Source organism: Rhipicephalus microplus, chromosome 1 (genome assembly GCF_043290135.1).
Source record: "Rhipicephalus microplus isolate Deutch F79 chromosome 1, USDA_Rmic, whole genome shotgun sequence".
NCBI classification, from domain to species: Eukaryota; Metazoa; Arthropoda; class Arachnida; order Ixodida; family Ixodidae; genus Rhipicephalus; species Rhipicephalus microplus.
Window position 1 is genome coordinate 253,226,724 of NC_134700.1, and position 15,844 is coordinate 253,242,567.

General features: G+C 39.8%; 1 protein-coding gene across 7 annotated transcripts in view; it reads left to right on the plus strand.

Moving 5' to 3' along the window:
• LOC119186565 (protein unc-13 homolog B) overlaps positions 1 to 15,844 on the plus strand; it is a 353,376-nt gene that overhangs the window by 302,824 nt on the left and 34,708 nt on the right. For all 7 annotated transcript variants that reach the window (XM_037435100.2, XM_075893388.1, XM_037435113.2 and 4 more), the window contains 8 exons: positions 5,091 to 5,232; positions 6,782 to 6,823; positions 7,144 to 7,271; positions 7,449 to 7,564; positions 12,278 to 12,340; positions 13,031 to 13,128; positions 14,506 to 14,656; positions 15,608 to 15,676. In XM_037435100.2, coding sequence (XP_037290997.2) covers positions 5,091 to 5,232; positions 6,782 to 6,823; positions 7,144 to 7,271; positions 7,449 to 7,564; positions 12,278 to 12,340; positions 13,031 to 13,128; positions 14,506 to 14,656; positions 15,608 to 15,676 — 809 coding nt within the window. The remainder of the gene's footprint in view (positions 1 to 5,090; positions 5,233 to 6,781; positions 6,824 to 7,143; positions 7,272 to 7,448; positions 7,565 to 12,277; positions 12,341 to 13,030; positions 13,129 to 14,505; positions 14,657 to 15,607; positions 15,677 to 15,844) is intronic.

Consider the following 15,844-nt stretch of genomic DNA (forward strand, 5'->3'; position numbering starts at 1 on the left):
GTTGAGGCATTGTTTTAAGTAATCATTGTACACTGATTAAACCAGTAAATAAAGGTTTAGGTTTAAATAATGAAATGTAGTTTAATCTATGTGGCTCCACTCACAAGTCATGGAATTGGATAAGCAATGCGCATCTCTTGACTACTCTTCCTATTACAGAATACAGATATGTTGATTTTAGAAAAAGTTGGAGATGAGCTGTACACTGGGTGATGTATGTGTTTAGATGGAGAGTATTTGAACTGTTGTCATTTTTTTGTTGCATTACCAGGTACCGCACACTCACTAAACGCAGAAGGCCTAGGTCAGTGTATAGCTATATATTTCCAAAAGGTTCCTCAGCAGAATTTAGACTAGCTATGTGTGGAAACTGCGGGACATCGCAGCAAAACGTGTCGATTGCACATTTCTTGGTTGTCAAGATACACTTTAAGAAACAACCATCTCTGACAATTTATAAAGTTGGGCTATGCTTGTTCTATAAGTTAGCAACCTATACTTACAGTCCCTACAGAATTTTTTTTTTACATGTGAGAACAACATTAGCTGTGTTTCTTGACTTGCCTGACTGGAAATGTCATGGTACTTGAAGAATGAAAAAAAATTCAGCTTTGAGTGTTGCCATAGCCTCCTGCATATTCTGTGCTGCCAGGTCACCAGCAAAGCAATGAGAAAGGGCCATTATTGGAACTGTGGCTGTGACACTAGTTTTGAAAGGTGTCTGCAACACATTCCTCATATTTTCTAGCTTTGCTACATACACAGAACATTGACATCTATAGAGAAAAAGGTATTGACATTTGAGATATGAGTGCTTTGCTTCGGATAGTTGCTTTTAAAAAGAATAATCTGCTGCTACCACACATTGAAGTAAGCAGTCTACGTGAAGGTTACTTTTGCCTCGTGCAATCACGAAACTTGCCCAACACCACTGTGTAGTACTAGCAGCTGATGCTGGTAAAGTTTTCTCTCACAAAACCCTAATATGTGTCGTTACCCTCACTCTACTCAAGTAGAATGTGATCTCTGTTTTGTGGTGATCCGGAAAAAACAGTGTAAGAGGCTATGGTACGTAACTGGGAGGGAGCTTTCACCATGCCTCTTTGTATGTTCTTTGCCTTACTTGGAGATTCTCTTAGCCGATTTCTTTCCATTCTTCAAGTTATGCACTGACTGAACTCATTTGCTATCCTTGTTCCCACGCTGCCCGATACCTGGTATGCCTCCTTTCAAATGTTTGCGCATTGGCTTGCTGTGCATGTTGCAAGTACCCTTGTATGTGCGCAAATTACAGCATGTCAACATTTCCTGTGCTCGCTGCATGTCACTAAGGCTCCTCTCACATTATAGGCTTTCCCATGTTCCTCACAGCTACCCGTATGTCTTCAAGCAACTTGGATTCGCAGTCCATGCTGAAGGATGTCTTACAAGGAGTGATCCAAAGCTTCTTGAAATCGCACTGCTCTTTTATAAAATGGAGCAGAGTGCTGCACCACTTTAGATGAGGTCATTTGGAAGTTTTTATTGTACTGTATAATATTGTCCTTTCACGGTGTTCTTTCTTTCTTGTATGTTGCCACTCTTTCATGGGATGTCAGATTTTTAAAAAATAAAAATAATACACAGGAAGTTACGATCCTCACACCCACAAAAATATGCATAGAGGTGGACAGGCATAATCCATAGAAAGATCGTCATAATCCAGATGCAGAGCATCACCATTGTGAAACACCATTGAGGTGCCGTAATGTGAGCGTACAGTGTGTACAATGCTCATCATTCTTGTCATGTAAAACTTTAAGATTAGTTCATTATACACACAGTAAGGTTTTCTAACAGAGTAGCATACTCTACTCTGTTAGGAGAGGGTTGCATATTTCCAAGAACTTTTGGATCACCACTTGTTTAAGTTTGTTTAGGTATTGCCTCTTTATGAACACAATGAGTGGGGCTTTGTGCATGTTCAGCTTCCTGCAGTGATCAGCTGCACTTATACGTGGGAAAAACTTCATTCAGCCAGCCTTACATTGACTAACCTGTTGTGCCATGTGTGTGCAAAATCACGTGTTGTTGACAACATACTTACTTGCAGAGGTACTGTTGATCTCAAGGTGTTTCTCGCCTTTATTTAATTATACTAAAACTAATAGCACTTGCAACATTGTTTCTTGTACAGTAAGTATTCACAGGCCATATGAGCCCAGCAACTTCCGCAAATCAGCTGAGGCTTGGTCAGTCTGGTATTCAAAAGCAGGGCTAATTGGTACTGCATTGTAAAATAGCACAAAAAAATTTTGGCTCTATGTTGCAGTTGAAAAGCTATTTATTATCCATAGGTTCTACCGAGTACAGACCTGCAATGAAAATACTGCACAGTATGGATACCGTAAAACCTCACTCAACAAGCTTCCTTTGTAGAACAAATTATTTTAAAAAGGAAGTCGAAACAACGTTCGAAATTCCCATAAAATTATGTGCGCTAAAATACCAAACCGTAACATGCGAGGCAACATGTGTCAACATGTGGCTACAATATGGCAAACAAAATGCAATATAAATTGTCACACGAAGTACCCTACAATGACAGGAAAAAAACTGTCATCATGCCCCAGGCATTACTATTAGTGGTGAGCAATTCTTTGACCTAGCCAACTCTGACTTAATGTGACTTAGTGGTGCTTTATTGCATCCCCTTCATTATGACTCACAAAGAGTAAAAGTATATATTTTAGTGGTGTCGTGCACCTCTCCTCATGTTAGTATAGGAACTTTTTTTTTTAATTCCTTAAAGGAGCACTAAAGAGAACAACAGTTTTTCTCATATCAGAGAATTACTCTTTTAACAAAAACAAAATCGCCACGATAAGATGCTTTGTAAGCTAAACAAACACTCAAAAACAAATTGCGAGTGGTAACACCACCTTGAAATTGCCGCACCAATTGTCATGAAGCCATAGATTTTGACAGCGTCTACTAGAGCCTACATAGTTCCTGATCAGTAAAATCAAAGACTTGGTCCTCTGAGGGGTTCAAAGACTTAATATACGATGTTTCAATGACTTTAATTAAACTAATATCAGCAAAATAAAAAAATGCACTTTGAAATTTACGCTTTCAGCTCAGAATTTAAAAGTTATACTTCAACCTTGTTTTTCCCCTATATTAGTGTGCCTGTGATGGGGAAATTAGCAATGTTAGGTTTTTTAAAGTACAATTTATCAATCTAAACTGCTTCATTGTTTCACTTTAGTGTTCCTTTAAGTTGTAATATTACACATGTGGAAAACTCGTGAACATGGGGGGGTTTCGCTGGAGCTGACTTGTCGAAACATAGGCTCCAGTTTTACCGTGTGTTCAAACGCTTCTATCTCTTAACGCTTCTATCTTCGCCTGAACTTCTGCCTTTATTTTTAGTGTTAAACATGTGGTATTGAATTATTACATGTATTTGCTGGAGTTTGATTAGGTTGCCTTAGAAGGAAAAACTTTGTGAAATATATCAGCAAAGGAATCTCATTAGAAGCATGCACGACTACACACACACACACAAAAAAGGCACCAAGGAATTTTTTTGGTTGTTGTAGTGAGGTTTTACTTTCCTGAAAGGAGGAATTTCTGACAAAACATTAGTTCTCATTGAATACACTGCACTTTTATGGTGCATTTGCACATTAGATTGTGTTCAGAGTTGTATCATCCTAGGAAGCAAATGGCAGTTCATGAAAGAGCATTTGATAGGTAAGCTTATAACTTAATTCTAATAAGCTGCACTGTTATGGCATAAAACCTAGATACCTTTGAGGCATAGCTGTCATTGATGCTGGAAATTATTTAGTAAATAATTTTGTTGCATTAAGAAAAGAGAAATATATAGATGGTATATTATCACTTAAAGCTTGTGAAAAGTTTCTATGCGTTTGGCACATTCTGAGAGTCACTTAAATTGGACTATGAGAAAGATTACCTAACTTGACTATAATAACTCAACTGGTTTAGTTGTACATTCTGTACTATGTATTTAATGTGGTAATAAGAAATCCAGGTCAAAAAGGTATGCTGCCATATCACTTGGTTAGTAAATCAGCCATATACTGTAGGTATCTTCCATTGTTGACTTCCAATATTTCGACTGTGATAGGACTTGGAAAATTGGTTTTCATTGCCTGAAGTGATGTGATACATGTGGCACTTGTAGTGTACGCATCTTTCCAGGACATGAAAACTTTAATGGGAGTTTACATTGAATTATTTTCATCATATGTCACCTTAAACTGCCTTGGGCATTGCAAGGGACAGCTAAACTGGGCTATTCATAGTATCACTGTCTGGCTATGCTCTGAAAGTGTGCTTTCAATGCAGTTAAACCCTTTTAGAAGAGACAAACACAAGAGAGCAATTATTGTCTCTCACATGCGGTGTTTATTATAGACAAAGTACCACACTCTCATTTTTTTACGAACCCCTATTCTAGTGCAGGCACGCTGTTGTCCCTGATAGCATTTGTACATTCACTACCAGTAAATCACAGTTATTTTAATCGTCTGGTATTTGACATTCGAAAGCCTTAAAGATGTTCCAAATGTTCATGGTCTAGAACATTACCAAATTAAATATTGAAGTATGTTAACCTGTGTTGGAGTAATGGAAGTCCACTGTGCCATCAGGGTCGAATTCGAGCACGTTATTGCTGTCTTTAAAAAATTAAGGTCATTCTTTTATCATCTCATTAATTGTTCATAGTTGCTATATTTTTCAAATATTAGAAACTGAAACATAAACAATAAGTGACAAATATTTGTTCTTATAGTTAATTACGCTAGCCTTAAGTGTGTAACTTCATGCATACATCATCCTTAATTTCGTCTTTCTTGGCTCCATTACTTCATTGTTTACTACCTGATGTTCAGTAATATATAAGCTTATTTTTTAACAAGTTTTAACAAGTGGCTGGAAGTCCAGAATGCTTGTTCAATACATGTAGGGACAGTCATGGTTTGTGCACATCATTACTTTGTACACACTGTGTTGTCCATGTGCAAAACTGTATTTGAATTGATAATCAACACCACCTGGTCTGGCTTTGTGTGCAGTCATATGCGCGCAAGGTCTCATAGCGAAAGACAAAAGTGGCACAAGCGATCCCTATGTAACAGTTCAAGTTGGCAAAACCAAGAAAAGGACACGAACTATGCCAAGAGACCTGAATCCAGTCTGGAATGAAAAGTTTTGCTTGTGAGTATGTCTTTCCATTTTATTTTTTACAGAAAGAACTGTTACGATATCACAACAAGGGCCATTTTTTTGCGCCTTAGTTGTCTGACGACGCCACGGGTGTCCATAACTACTAGCACGTGAAACAAAAAAAAAAAAGAACTTGGTAAATGAAAAAAAAACAGCATGGACATAATGGGATTCGAACCTGAGTTCCCTGCATGCCAGTCCAGTAATCTAACATTGAGCCATGCCAGTACTTGTAACTTCGTTGCAAGCCGACCCTGGCTTCATGTTGGCATAGGAATCGCGTTAATACGATAATGAAGCACTTCAGAACAGCAAATGAACAACCAGGCGTCACAAAATGTGAATTGCGTTATGAGTGGGTCGTCAAATGCAACAACCCATTACAAAAGCTTTAGACGTAATTCTTCATGGTCATCAGTCACAGCGTCAAAAATTGCACAAAGTTCCTTGGAAGTGTGTAGTGGGTACCACACTTCTCTGAAGAATGCTACAGTGCATGCCTCCCCACTATACAAAAATTGTGATTATTCATCACGTAGTGGGCACCGCGCTAGTTTGCTTGTAGCAGTTGTCCAAAGAGAATTTTAAAAAGGCTCCAGAAGGGCTGCTTTTGCAGCTTTCACTATGACTGTGCTGCGCGTTCCAGGCAGGCCTGGCAAATTTTTCCTTTTTTTTTTTTGTTAGAGAGGGACATCTGATATACAATTGAGTTTTAACATAAGGCATTCTGTTAATGCAGTTTGGCTGAGAAACCTTTTCATTATCGTTTTTCTTCCTTCTTTGTATCGCTATTTTTGCAACAGTTAAATTTCTGGCAAATACCTTTTTTTATTGTTATTTATGACATCAACGTAGTTGTTTTTACTTTGACAGTACTTTTTATATATTGTGATGAGCTCTTATTGGAGGACGAATAACAATTAGGTTACACTGACAGATTGGTACTTGAGGCAGTATAAAATTTCAATATTTTCTACAACAGTGCATTAGTAATCAAGGTACCGAAGAAAATGAGGGACACAAAATATTAAACGGTCTAGTTCTGGCTCACTGACTTGGCACATCCTCAGCACAATATCATAACTCAAGAATTCATCATCAATAGATTATTGTAGGCTACTGTGAGACGTGACAAAGTGCCTGCACTGCATTGCTGTTCAATTCTTGAAAAAAATTATCTTTTAGCTTTAACATAGGCAGTGCACAAACTCATATCCCAGTAATGATTTCCTTTGAGCAACGGCTGCCAAATTTAATTTCAGTGGCTATTCTTTAGGGCACTGCAAATCCCACTCTCAGCACTGGCAACGAGAAATTTTTACTGGGTGTTGTTTATCGCACACTAAATGACCCCAAGTGGTTAGAGTAAACCTCAGAGCCTTAAGCAGCATTATTTCTTCACTACGATGTTGCTTTTGAGACGTTAAATTGAGTTAGTCAGTAAGTTTTACTGTTTATTGCCAGTTATTAACTACACAGTGCTTTAGTTCAAATTTAATACATTGCGTTGAGTGTCTGAATTGCAAACGTTCCTTTGCAGTGAATGCCATAACTCTTCGGACCGTATTAAAGTGCGAGTTTGGTGAGTTACCTAAATTTTTTCTACTTCATTCAAAGATAGTATACCTTTAGCATGCATTCTTACTTTACAAATTTTCAATTGTCAACATTCTCATAAATCAAGCTTATTTTTTATTACAATGACGAGATACTGTGATTTATTTTGCAGTTTAGACGATGCTTCATTTACTAGTGGTGCACAGCTGTTACAGCAAACATGCTTTGTAGTCAGTGGCAGCCCTATAATTAAAGTGAAAAGTTTGCCTTAGAGCTACCTTTTATTATTGTGTCTTGTCAGAGTTCTACAACATGCAAACCGCAGCACTCAAAAATGTTTTGCAGGGATGAAGATAACGATTTGAAGTCAAAGTTGCGGCAGAAGTTGACGAGGGAATCGGACGATTTTCTTGGCCAAACAATCATTGAAGTCAGAACTTTGAGCGGAGAGATGGACGTCTGGTACAACCTTGGTAAGTTTAAAACATGAATTGGGAACCTTAATGCTAAATGCAACCTGTGCCAGAATATCCCATGAAATTGTTCCTTTTGGTCAATGAGTGAGGGCACAAACATTTTGTCAATTAGGAATAGCTAATCAGTTTTCTGATACTTGCTAGTAACACTTCTGTACACGATTTTTCTTGCAGAGAAACGAACTGACAAATCTGCAGTGTCGGGGGCCATCCGTCTCCATATCAACGTTGAGATAAAGGGTGAAGAAAAGGTTGCGCCATACCATGTGCAATACACCTGTCTACATGAGGTAGGATTGCCTGTTTAGCAATAAGTGCTTTAGTCACTACTTTCAGCCAGTCACAAAGTGCGTATCTCATGAGTAAGCAAAATAGTCTGGACACTGCATGTTGTACCATTTATTTACATTATGAAGCAGCATACAAAAAAAAAGGGCTTATCGATGTAGCTTTTGTTTACCTGCTTGTGATAACCTTTATAACAATTAAAATTACTTACACATATTTTTGAATTTGTGGGAACTGTACTAGACACTTTTTTGATAAAAGGGTGGCGTTTGTCAAGCATACAGGTTGAGAAAACCTATTACAAGACATTAATTTTATATGCACACTGGTATATTATAGGAATATTACTAATGGGGGAGGGGGCAACATTATCACGATGACAAAGTGCAAAGTTTCCTATAGCATTACGACTATGTTTGAATATGTTGTCAATAACAAAATAAGCAAGAGTGTCTTGTATACTCTGCTTGCATGTGGCAGCTGCAGTGACTGTAGAAACAGAGTGACGCAGAGTATTATTACATTGTAGTGCATTCTCTTCTAGGCGCTGAAACTAGTTTAAGGAAACAAGTAGTATATATTTAGAGTGTCTTGTGATTTTCAGTACATTTTCATATACTAAAGGGCTTGGACTTCCATTTACAGCAAGGACTGGCAATACGAAAATTCTGTGGACTTTTTTTTTTTGCTTGTCCATATTGCAGTGTGACACCATGCCTTTGACTTCATTATAATTCTTTTGTCTTTTAACGTTATGGAAACTTATTCTTAGCTATGTAATTAGCAGATATGAACTATGGTGATGTCATAAGACATTGACATGTTTGCACAGTGCAAAAAACGAGGACATAAGAAAGCATGCAACACGGGTGCTTCCAACACGTGTCGATTCCAAAATTTCAACTAGCCCAAGCAACCATTTTATCGACTTCATTAGACATTGCACATTAGGTACAATAATGTATCTGGGAATTTGACAATCACTAGAAAAAGAAGTGCCACTCTATAAAAAAATCCCTTTTGCATAAGATTTTAGTTCTCTGTTGATATTGTTACGGGAAGGAGACTGACTCAGAGGGGTAGTCACCGATGTATTTACAGCCGGTTAGGCGAGAAGCGCCAGCCACACAGATTAGCTTGTGCCAGTCTATCTGCTTTGTCTTCTTCAGCTCCATGCACTGGCACGTAGCATGACCCCCGGCGGCGGAGGCACGGTCCCGGTGCTTTAAAGGTCGTTATCTGACGCATTATTGTAGGGCTTGATCCGCGAGACGTGTACGATATCACTGGGCTGCATAGTAGATGATGATGGACAGATGGGGCTGATCTCGTAGGTGACAGGTGTTACTTGACGCAATATACAGTAGGGTCCCGTGTAATGAGACAGAAGTTTTTCGGATAGGCCCAGCCGACGATGAGGGGACCAGAGTAAAACGAGGGTACCGGGAGCGAAATGTACGTCTCTATGTTCCGCATCGTACCGACGGCATTGGTTGGTTTGCGACGCTATCAGCCGAGCACGAGCGAGCTCACGGGCATGATCAGCTCGCGCAATCGCGTCGCGGGCATACTCGCTGGTGGACGAGGTGTGAGCTGAGATGACTGTGTCCAGTGGCAAAGTCAGCTCCCTTCCGTGCAATAAGTAGAACGGCGAAAAGCCCGCTGTGTCGTGACGGGATGGATTATACGCGAAAGTTGCGTAGGGTAAGGCAACATCCCAGTCTCGGTGGTCGGGCGACACGTACATAGCGAGCATATTTGTTAAAGTGCGGTTAAATCGTTCCGTGAGGCCGTTTGTTTGAGGGTGGTAAACGGTTGTCAGTGTGTGTTGCGTGGAACAAGAACGCAGAATGTCGGCGATGACTTGGGATAGAAATGTACGGCCACGGTCTGTGAGAAGCTGTCTCGAAGCACCGTGAATCAATATAACGTCCCATAACAAGAAGTCAGCGACGTCGGTTGAACAGCTGGTCGGTAGAGCTCGCGTAATAGCGTAGCGTGTAGCGTAGTCTGTAATAACGGCTATTCATTTGTTTCCCAATGTTGATGTGGGAAAAGGACCAAGCAGGTCTAACCCAACACGGTAAAATGGTTCCGCGGGTATGTCAATTTGTTGAAGATGGCCAGCGGCTAGCAGCGACGGTGTTTTACGACGTTGGCATAGGTCACACGTGGCAACGTATCGGCGTACCGAACGAGCAAGGCCTGGCCAGAAAAAACGACGCCGGACGCGCTCGTACGTGCGGGATACGCCAAGGTGTCCAGCCGCGGGAGCGTCGTGAAGTTCGGTGAGAACACAGCGGCGCAAATGCTTAGGCACAACAATGAGAAGGTCGGGCCCGTCTAGTCGGAAATTGCGACGGTATAGCACACCCTTTTGAATGACAAAGTAGCGGACGGAAGCATCATTTGTGGAGGATTCCATACGGCTGATGATGTCAAGCAGCTCTGGATCATGCTTCTGTTCTTCCCTAATATTAAGGAAGTCGGGCACTGACAAGATAGAGTTCTCCGTGGGCTCGTCAGTGTCCTCAGGATCGTCGACAGGGTACCGGGAGAGGCAATCGGCATCACGGTGTAGGTGGCCAGATTTGTAGACCACCGAATAGGAAAACTCTTGCAGGCGCAAAGCCCAGCGACCAAGGCGGCCTGATGGATCTTTGAGAGAGTTGAGCCAGCAGAGTGCGTGGTGGTCAGTAACTACCGAAAATGGGCGTCCGTATAGATAAGGTCGAAATTTCGCCACCGCCCATACAAGAGCCAAGTACTCACGCTCTGTTATCGAATAGTTACATTCAGGGGCGGATAGGAGGCGGCTGGCATATGCAATAACGCAATCATGGCCATGTTGTTTCTGAGCCAGAACTGCACCAATGCCATGCCCACTTGAATCTGTACGGATTTCCGTAGGGGCAGCAGGGTTGAAGTGTGCCAGAATCGGAGGGGTAGTGAGAAGAGCGACCAGAGTCGAGAACGCAGAAGCCTCTTTGGAGCCCCATGAAAACGGGACTTCTTTCTTGAGGAGCTGCGTAAGCGGCCTCGCTATGTGCGCAAAATTTTTGCGCACATAGCGCGTAGCAATTTATGGCGTAGCAATATTGCAAATATTGCGTAGCAATATATCGCTGTCACATTCTGTCAAGCATGAGTTTTCAGCTGATGACCTTAGGGTGGCTTCAGAAGCATCTGTATGTTCTAACAGCATTGTGTTCATGTTTAGTTATCTTCATGCCTGCATGCCAGCCTTCAGTAATGCAAAGTAATGCAATACTGTAAACTGCATAGCTGTTGTATTAGCACTTTATGTCTAATAAGTTGAAGTGCACAGATGTCACAGTCCAGAAGCTTCAAAGTGGTAGATCGCAGCATTGGACAAGGCATTATTTCATCAAATATGCAATGTGGGTGTGTGCAGATTCAGTTATGCATGGTGTGTACAGCTGATAGGGTGACACACCAGAAAAAGACATTGCCTTCACTTAGATTCTTAACCCTTTACGGTTTACAAGGGAGCAAGAGACTACATCAATTTGTTGGTGTGCATGAGCTGGAGTGCTTTCATTTCTTCTTTTTTTCTTCTATGCATACTTTAGCCTTGCCATAAATTCGACCCTGAGCACGCACAAGCATATCGTGGTGTCCCCCGGCAGCTGAGATAACTAAGCAGCTCACAAAACTCAAATCAGCCAATGGCCGTGAACTTTGCATTTATGGCATAGACGTTTGGGTGTATGACACCATTTCTCAAGAGGAGAGCAAGAGATTTCCAGCTCACTTTAAAACTTAATTGTAAATTCCAGGCCACATGCTGCACTATATTGTGTGGCTCACATGTTCTCAGGAGCCTTAACTACTTATTGAAAGGTGTTTCCTGACCCTAGTGAGAAAGTGTTGCTGAACCCCTTTAAATGGGGGGATGGATGGCAAAATCAACAAAAAATGCAATTTTTCAATTTTCATGGCGCGATATTCCATAATTACTGGCAAGTGCTTTCACGAAGTGTCTCATTGTTATGCACAGTAGAAAGCATTTAAAATTGACCCAAACACTCTTCATCCCGTAACTGCACTGCGGTAACTCGAACTTCAAGTGGCATTTTCTCCAAACACTACTTTTCATCAGAAAGGAACATTCTCTCAGTTAGTACTGTAGCTATAAAGTGCAGACTTTTGTGACTTCTTTCTGAATAAGATGCGTCTTTACTGAACCAAAAGAACGGTGATGCCACAAGAATTGTATTTTTTACATAAGTTTTTCTTCACGAAAAGGCCCCAAAATTCTAATATAAAAGCATCTGTGTTTTTAACTAAAGGATGGTCATGCCAATAATTATTATTTGGGTTCAAAAGGATACCCTGGGCACATGTAATAACCAGAAAATATTTCACCATTTTACACGCAGTATCTTATTCTCAAATGTATCCTTAAAGGATACGAATATCAAAATGTGTAAATGTTTATTATCTTTAGAATGGCTTGATATTTTCTTGCCAAATTCACAAAACTAGTATAATCTCTATTCAAGCAACTTGCAATATTTTGGGAGGTTTGCTTTAAAAATAACAAAGCGATGGGCAGTAGTAGTTAGTACACTTGTCTTTGCTATCCATCCCCCCCTTAAGCTGGCTGTGAGACGTTCACCTGCATTATGTGTATGTTGTAGAATGTTATCTCTGATTGTCAACAAGTTTAACATTCATTAATGTGTTTTCAGAGCCTGTTTTATTACTTGTGTGAGCAGAATGGAGGAATGGTGAAACTGCCAGAAGCTAAGGGGGTAAGTGCTTTGAATTACCATTGGCTGTCATGTGCATAGGCATATAGCATGACGCAGGGAACAGAGCAATGGCTTTCAGAGGAGTACAAAAAGTAGCATAGTACTGCATGCTATTCGTGAATGTACAAGGTAATGTTCATATATGTGCTGCACGTAGTGTTGGCAGATGTCGAAATATGCCACAAAACATTGAGGATAGGCAGTGCTGTAGAAGTGCTGACAGAAACCCAAGATTCTAATTGTTGTTGACATTGTTCAAGAACACTATCCTATGCGTGGCATCTGTCTAGCTCCTGCATGAAATGGAGTGAGCCATTTTTCATTCATGTGGACACTCATCATAGCTACATTCTATGTTTTAAGTAATACAGATGATGATCATCTCACTTTGAATAATGCATGTAGTGCTGTACTGCCCTACTTAACAAAAGTCAAGTAGAACAGTCATTCCTGCTTATCTTTTTACTTCCAAGATTCATGATATTTCTTCAGATATTTCCATAATTTTATTATGGTTCCACGTGGAACCAACTGTAGATGTATCATTGAGGTATACTGATCTCTTTTGCACATTTATTCACACCATTTTGCTGCTTTGTAAGTTGAAAAAGTGACCTTCATTTGTCAATAAAATATGGACTATCAAAAAAATTTTTTTTGAACTTTCACATGCCAGTAATTTTTCTGCAGGATGATGCGTGGAAGATCTACTTTGAGGAAACTGCACAAGAAATTGTGGACGAGTTTGCAATGAGATATGGGATAGAATCCATATATCAGGCAATGACGTAAGTAATAATTTGTCTTCATCTTTCTGCATATTTGCTGAGGGTTTTTTCTAATCTGCGAGATTTTGGGCATTTGCATACATTACAGATTTTTCAAAGCCACAATAGCTGATCTCTGCTAGTTGCTTTGTCTTTTACATTTGTCTCTTTCTAATACCAAGGCATTGAGAAAGCCTTTCAAGATTTATTTTTTGAAGCATATGTTGTCATGACAACATATGTCAGCTGTATACATGCCCTGTACCCATAGTTTTATGCATCATACTAGCATTATCACATGGTGGTGACGTGAAGTGTAGCACATCACTTTATCCATGAACCTTTGGTAAATACCGAGTTGGCCACGTCTCGTTTACGAAACTATAGTATACTGAGTTTGTGCCGAGACGGGAACCACAAGGCATATATGGGCTTAAGTTACTCATGCATATTTATTTGAACAGAAAATATACGCTTCAATATTTCTTGTGTTTTATTCATGTACTAATTGCGTGCTCATGATAACTGTTAACTATTGTCGTCAATGGAAAGTGTCTTTACTGATGTTCGGGTTGTGGGCCCAGCCTTCTTCACCGTGTCCATCGTGGTGAGCTTTCTATACACTTCTGACTTGTGCACCAAACACTCTGCTGCTTCTGAACATATCATGTATAATATATAACATCTTCCTCGAACTCTTTTTGCAACAAAGTACCAAACATTGCCTTCAATCTCAGGAATACCTAGAAAGTAGCTTATATGATAAGTCTAAATATGGCATCAGATGCACACGAACAACAACACTAAAGTGGTTTTAAAATATTCTTGGGACCATCTTTTGAGTAAACTGCCACTAATTCGTGACTGGCATTCGTTTTATTATAGACAACTACAAGCATCAATGATCAATGATAATATTATGCCTAAGGGCAGACTTTCAAAAAAAAAAGCATCACTGAAAAGTGCTTTTTATATTTCAAAATGACATAGAAGCCCATGATGCAGCATCGGCACAAGCCACTGCACAATGCTTTATCTCTTTTGCTGTTTTTAATCAAATAAAACCACTTTTTACCTTGTTGACCATGAACGCCAAAATGCTTTGTGCACATGCATATATCCTGCTTCAGGTACATGATGGTGTCCTCTAAACTAAACAAAGCCAGTTTCTTGCAGTAATTATTCAGTAGTTGATAATGATAATGAACTTTAGTATATACTACATTCTTAGGCTGTCCTAATGTCTCAATAGCACACAGAACATAGTCTTGCTGTCCAGTGATATTTTTTAAAGACAACACTTTTGGTGTTGGCAAGAAGCTAGCCATTTGTAATGTTGCTGCTGTGGCTACAGGTGAGCATTCTGTATATGCAACCCACCTGCACTTTCTATTGTAGGCACTTCCACTGCCTGTCAGTCAAATATATGTGCCAAGGGGTGCCTGCTGTGATGAGCACCCTCCTCGCCAACATCAATGCTTACTATGCACACACGGCTGCATCGTCTGCGGTTTCTGCCAGTGACCGCTTTGCTGCTTCTAATTTTGGCGTAAGTCTTCAAAGATGTCTTTTATTGCATCGTGCCAGTTTTCTCTCATTGTGTTGTGTGTTGTTGAAGGTGATGAAAGCTCTTTAAGCCTTTTGGGCAGTGTACAGAAGAGGTCTTGAAGTGTTTTCAGACACATGGGAAGGCCTCAGGATAGAAATACATGCACTGGCCTATTTATTGCTCTTTTATCCAAACCCTACTTTGGATGACACATTGTTGTGTCTTCTGGTCTACCATTCCAGAAATTTCAAGAAAGATTGGGTTATAATTGCATCACTTTGTATTTACACTGACAGTTTTTAAACTGATTTCATATTTGTTTCTGAATTTGATAAGTGCTATAGATTTTTGCCTGTGTCACCGCAAGTGACATGGACATTGTGTTTTATCCCCTTCCAGTATCAGTTTTGTCCATTGAAAATTTAGTTTCATCATGTTTCTTACATCCTCATAATTCTACAAGGCATAATGCCGCCAAACTGATTAAAACATTTCAATTCTTCAGTGATTTTCGTCAATTACGTGAACAGAATGTTGACTCCATACGAGCGTTCTCTGCTGGGATATCACAGGACACCAGCTATTTCAATTCTAGCATTGTTACAAAGTGCCCATATAGTCATGAGAAATACATGTTGGATGTAAACTATTATAGAAAACAGTTTCAAGAAGTGATGGAGCTATGAAGCCATGTCATGGCATGCAAATACCAAGAGCAGACATGTATATGTGTACTTCACAACTCGTTTTATTCAAAGACCTTATGAATGGTGTTCAAACCAGCATCAGGTATTGATTCATAGGTTATGTTCATCAGTGACATTTTTTTCTATGTGTTATAGTTCCATTCACAATTATGTACAGAGCACCTTGAAGGACTTATTATTTGCAAAGTGTTTTGATTGTGACTGATAGCAATCACTAAAACTTCATCATTTCTTTTCCTTGCAGAAAGAAAAGTTTGTAAAAATTTTAGACCACTTGCATAACTCTCTAAGAATTGACCTCTCCATGTACAGAGTAAGTATAAACATACTCTCTTTTGTCCAAACACAAGTAGGTTCCAGGTATCCTGATACTGATTAAATGGATGTAATAGCATTTAAATATCACACCCAATTTGGCCCTGAAAACTTGTATAATTTTTTAATTTAAATTATCTGGGCCTAAGGTACAAGGGGTTATCAC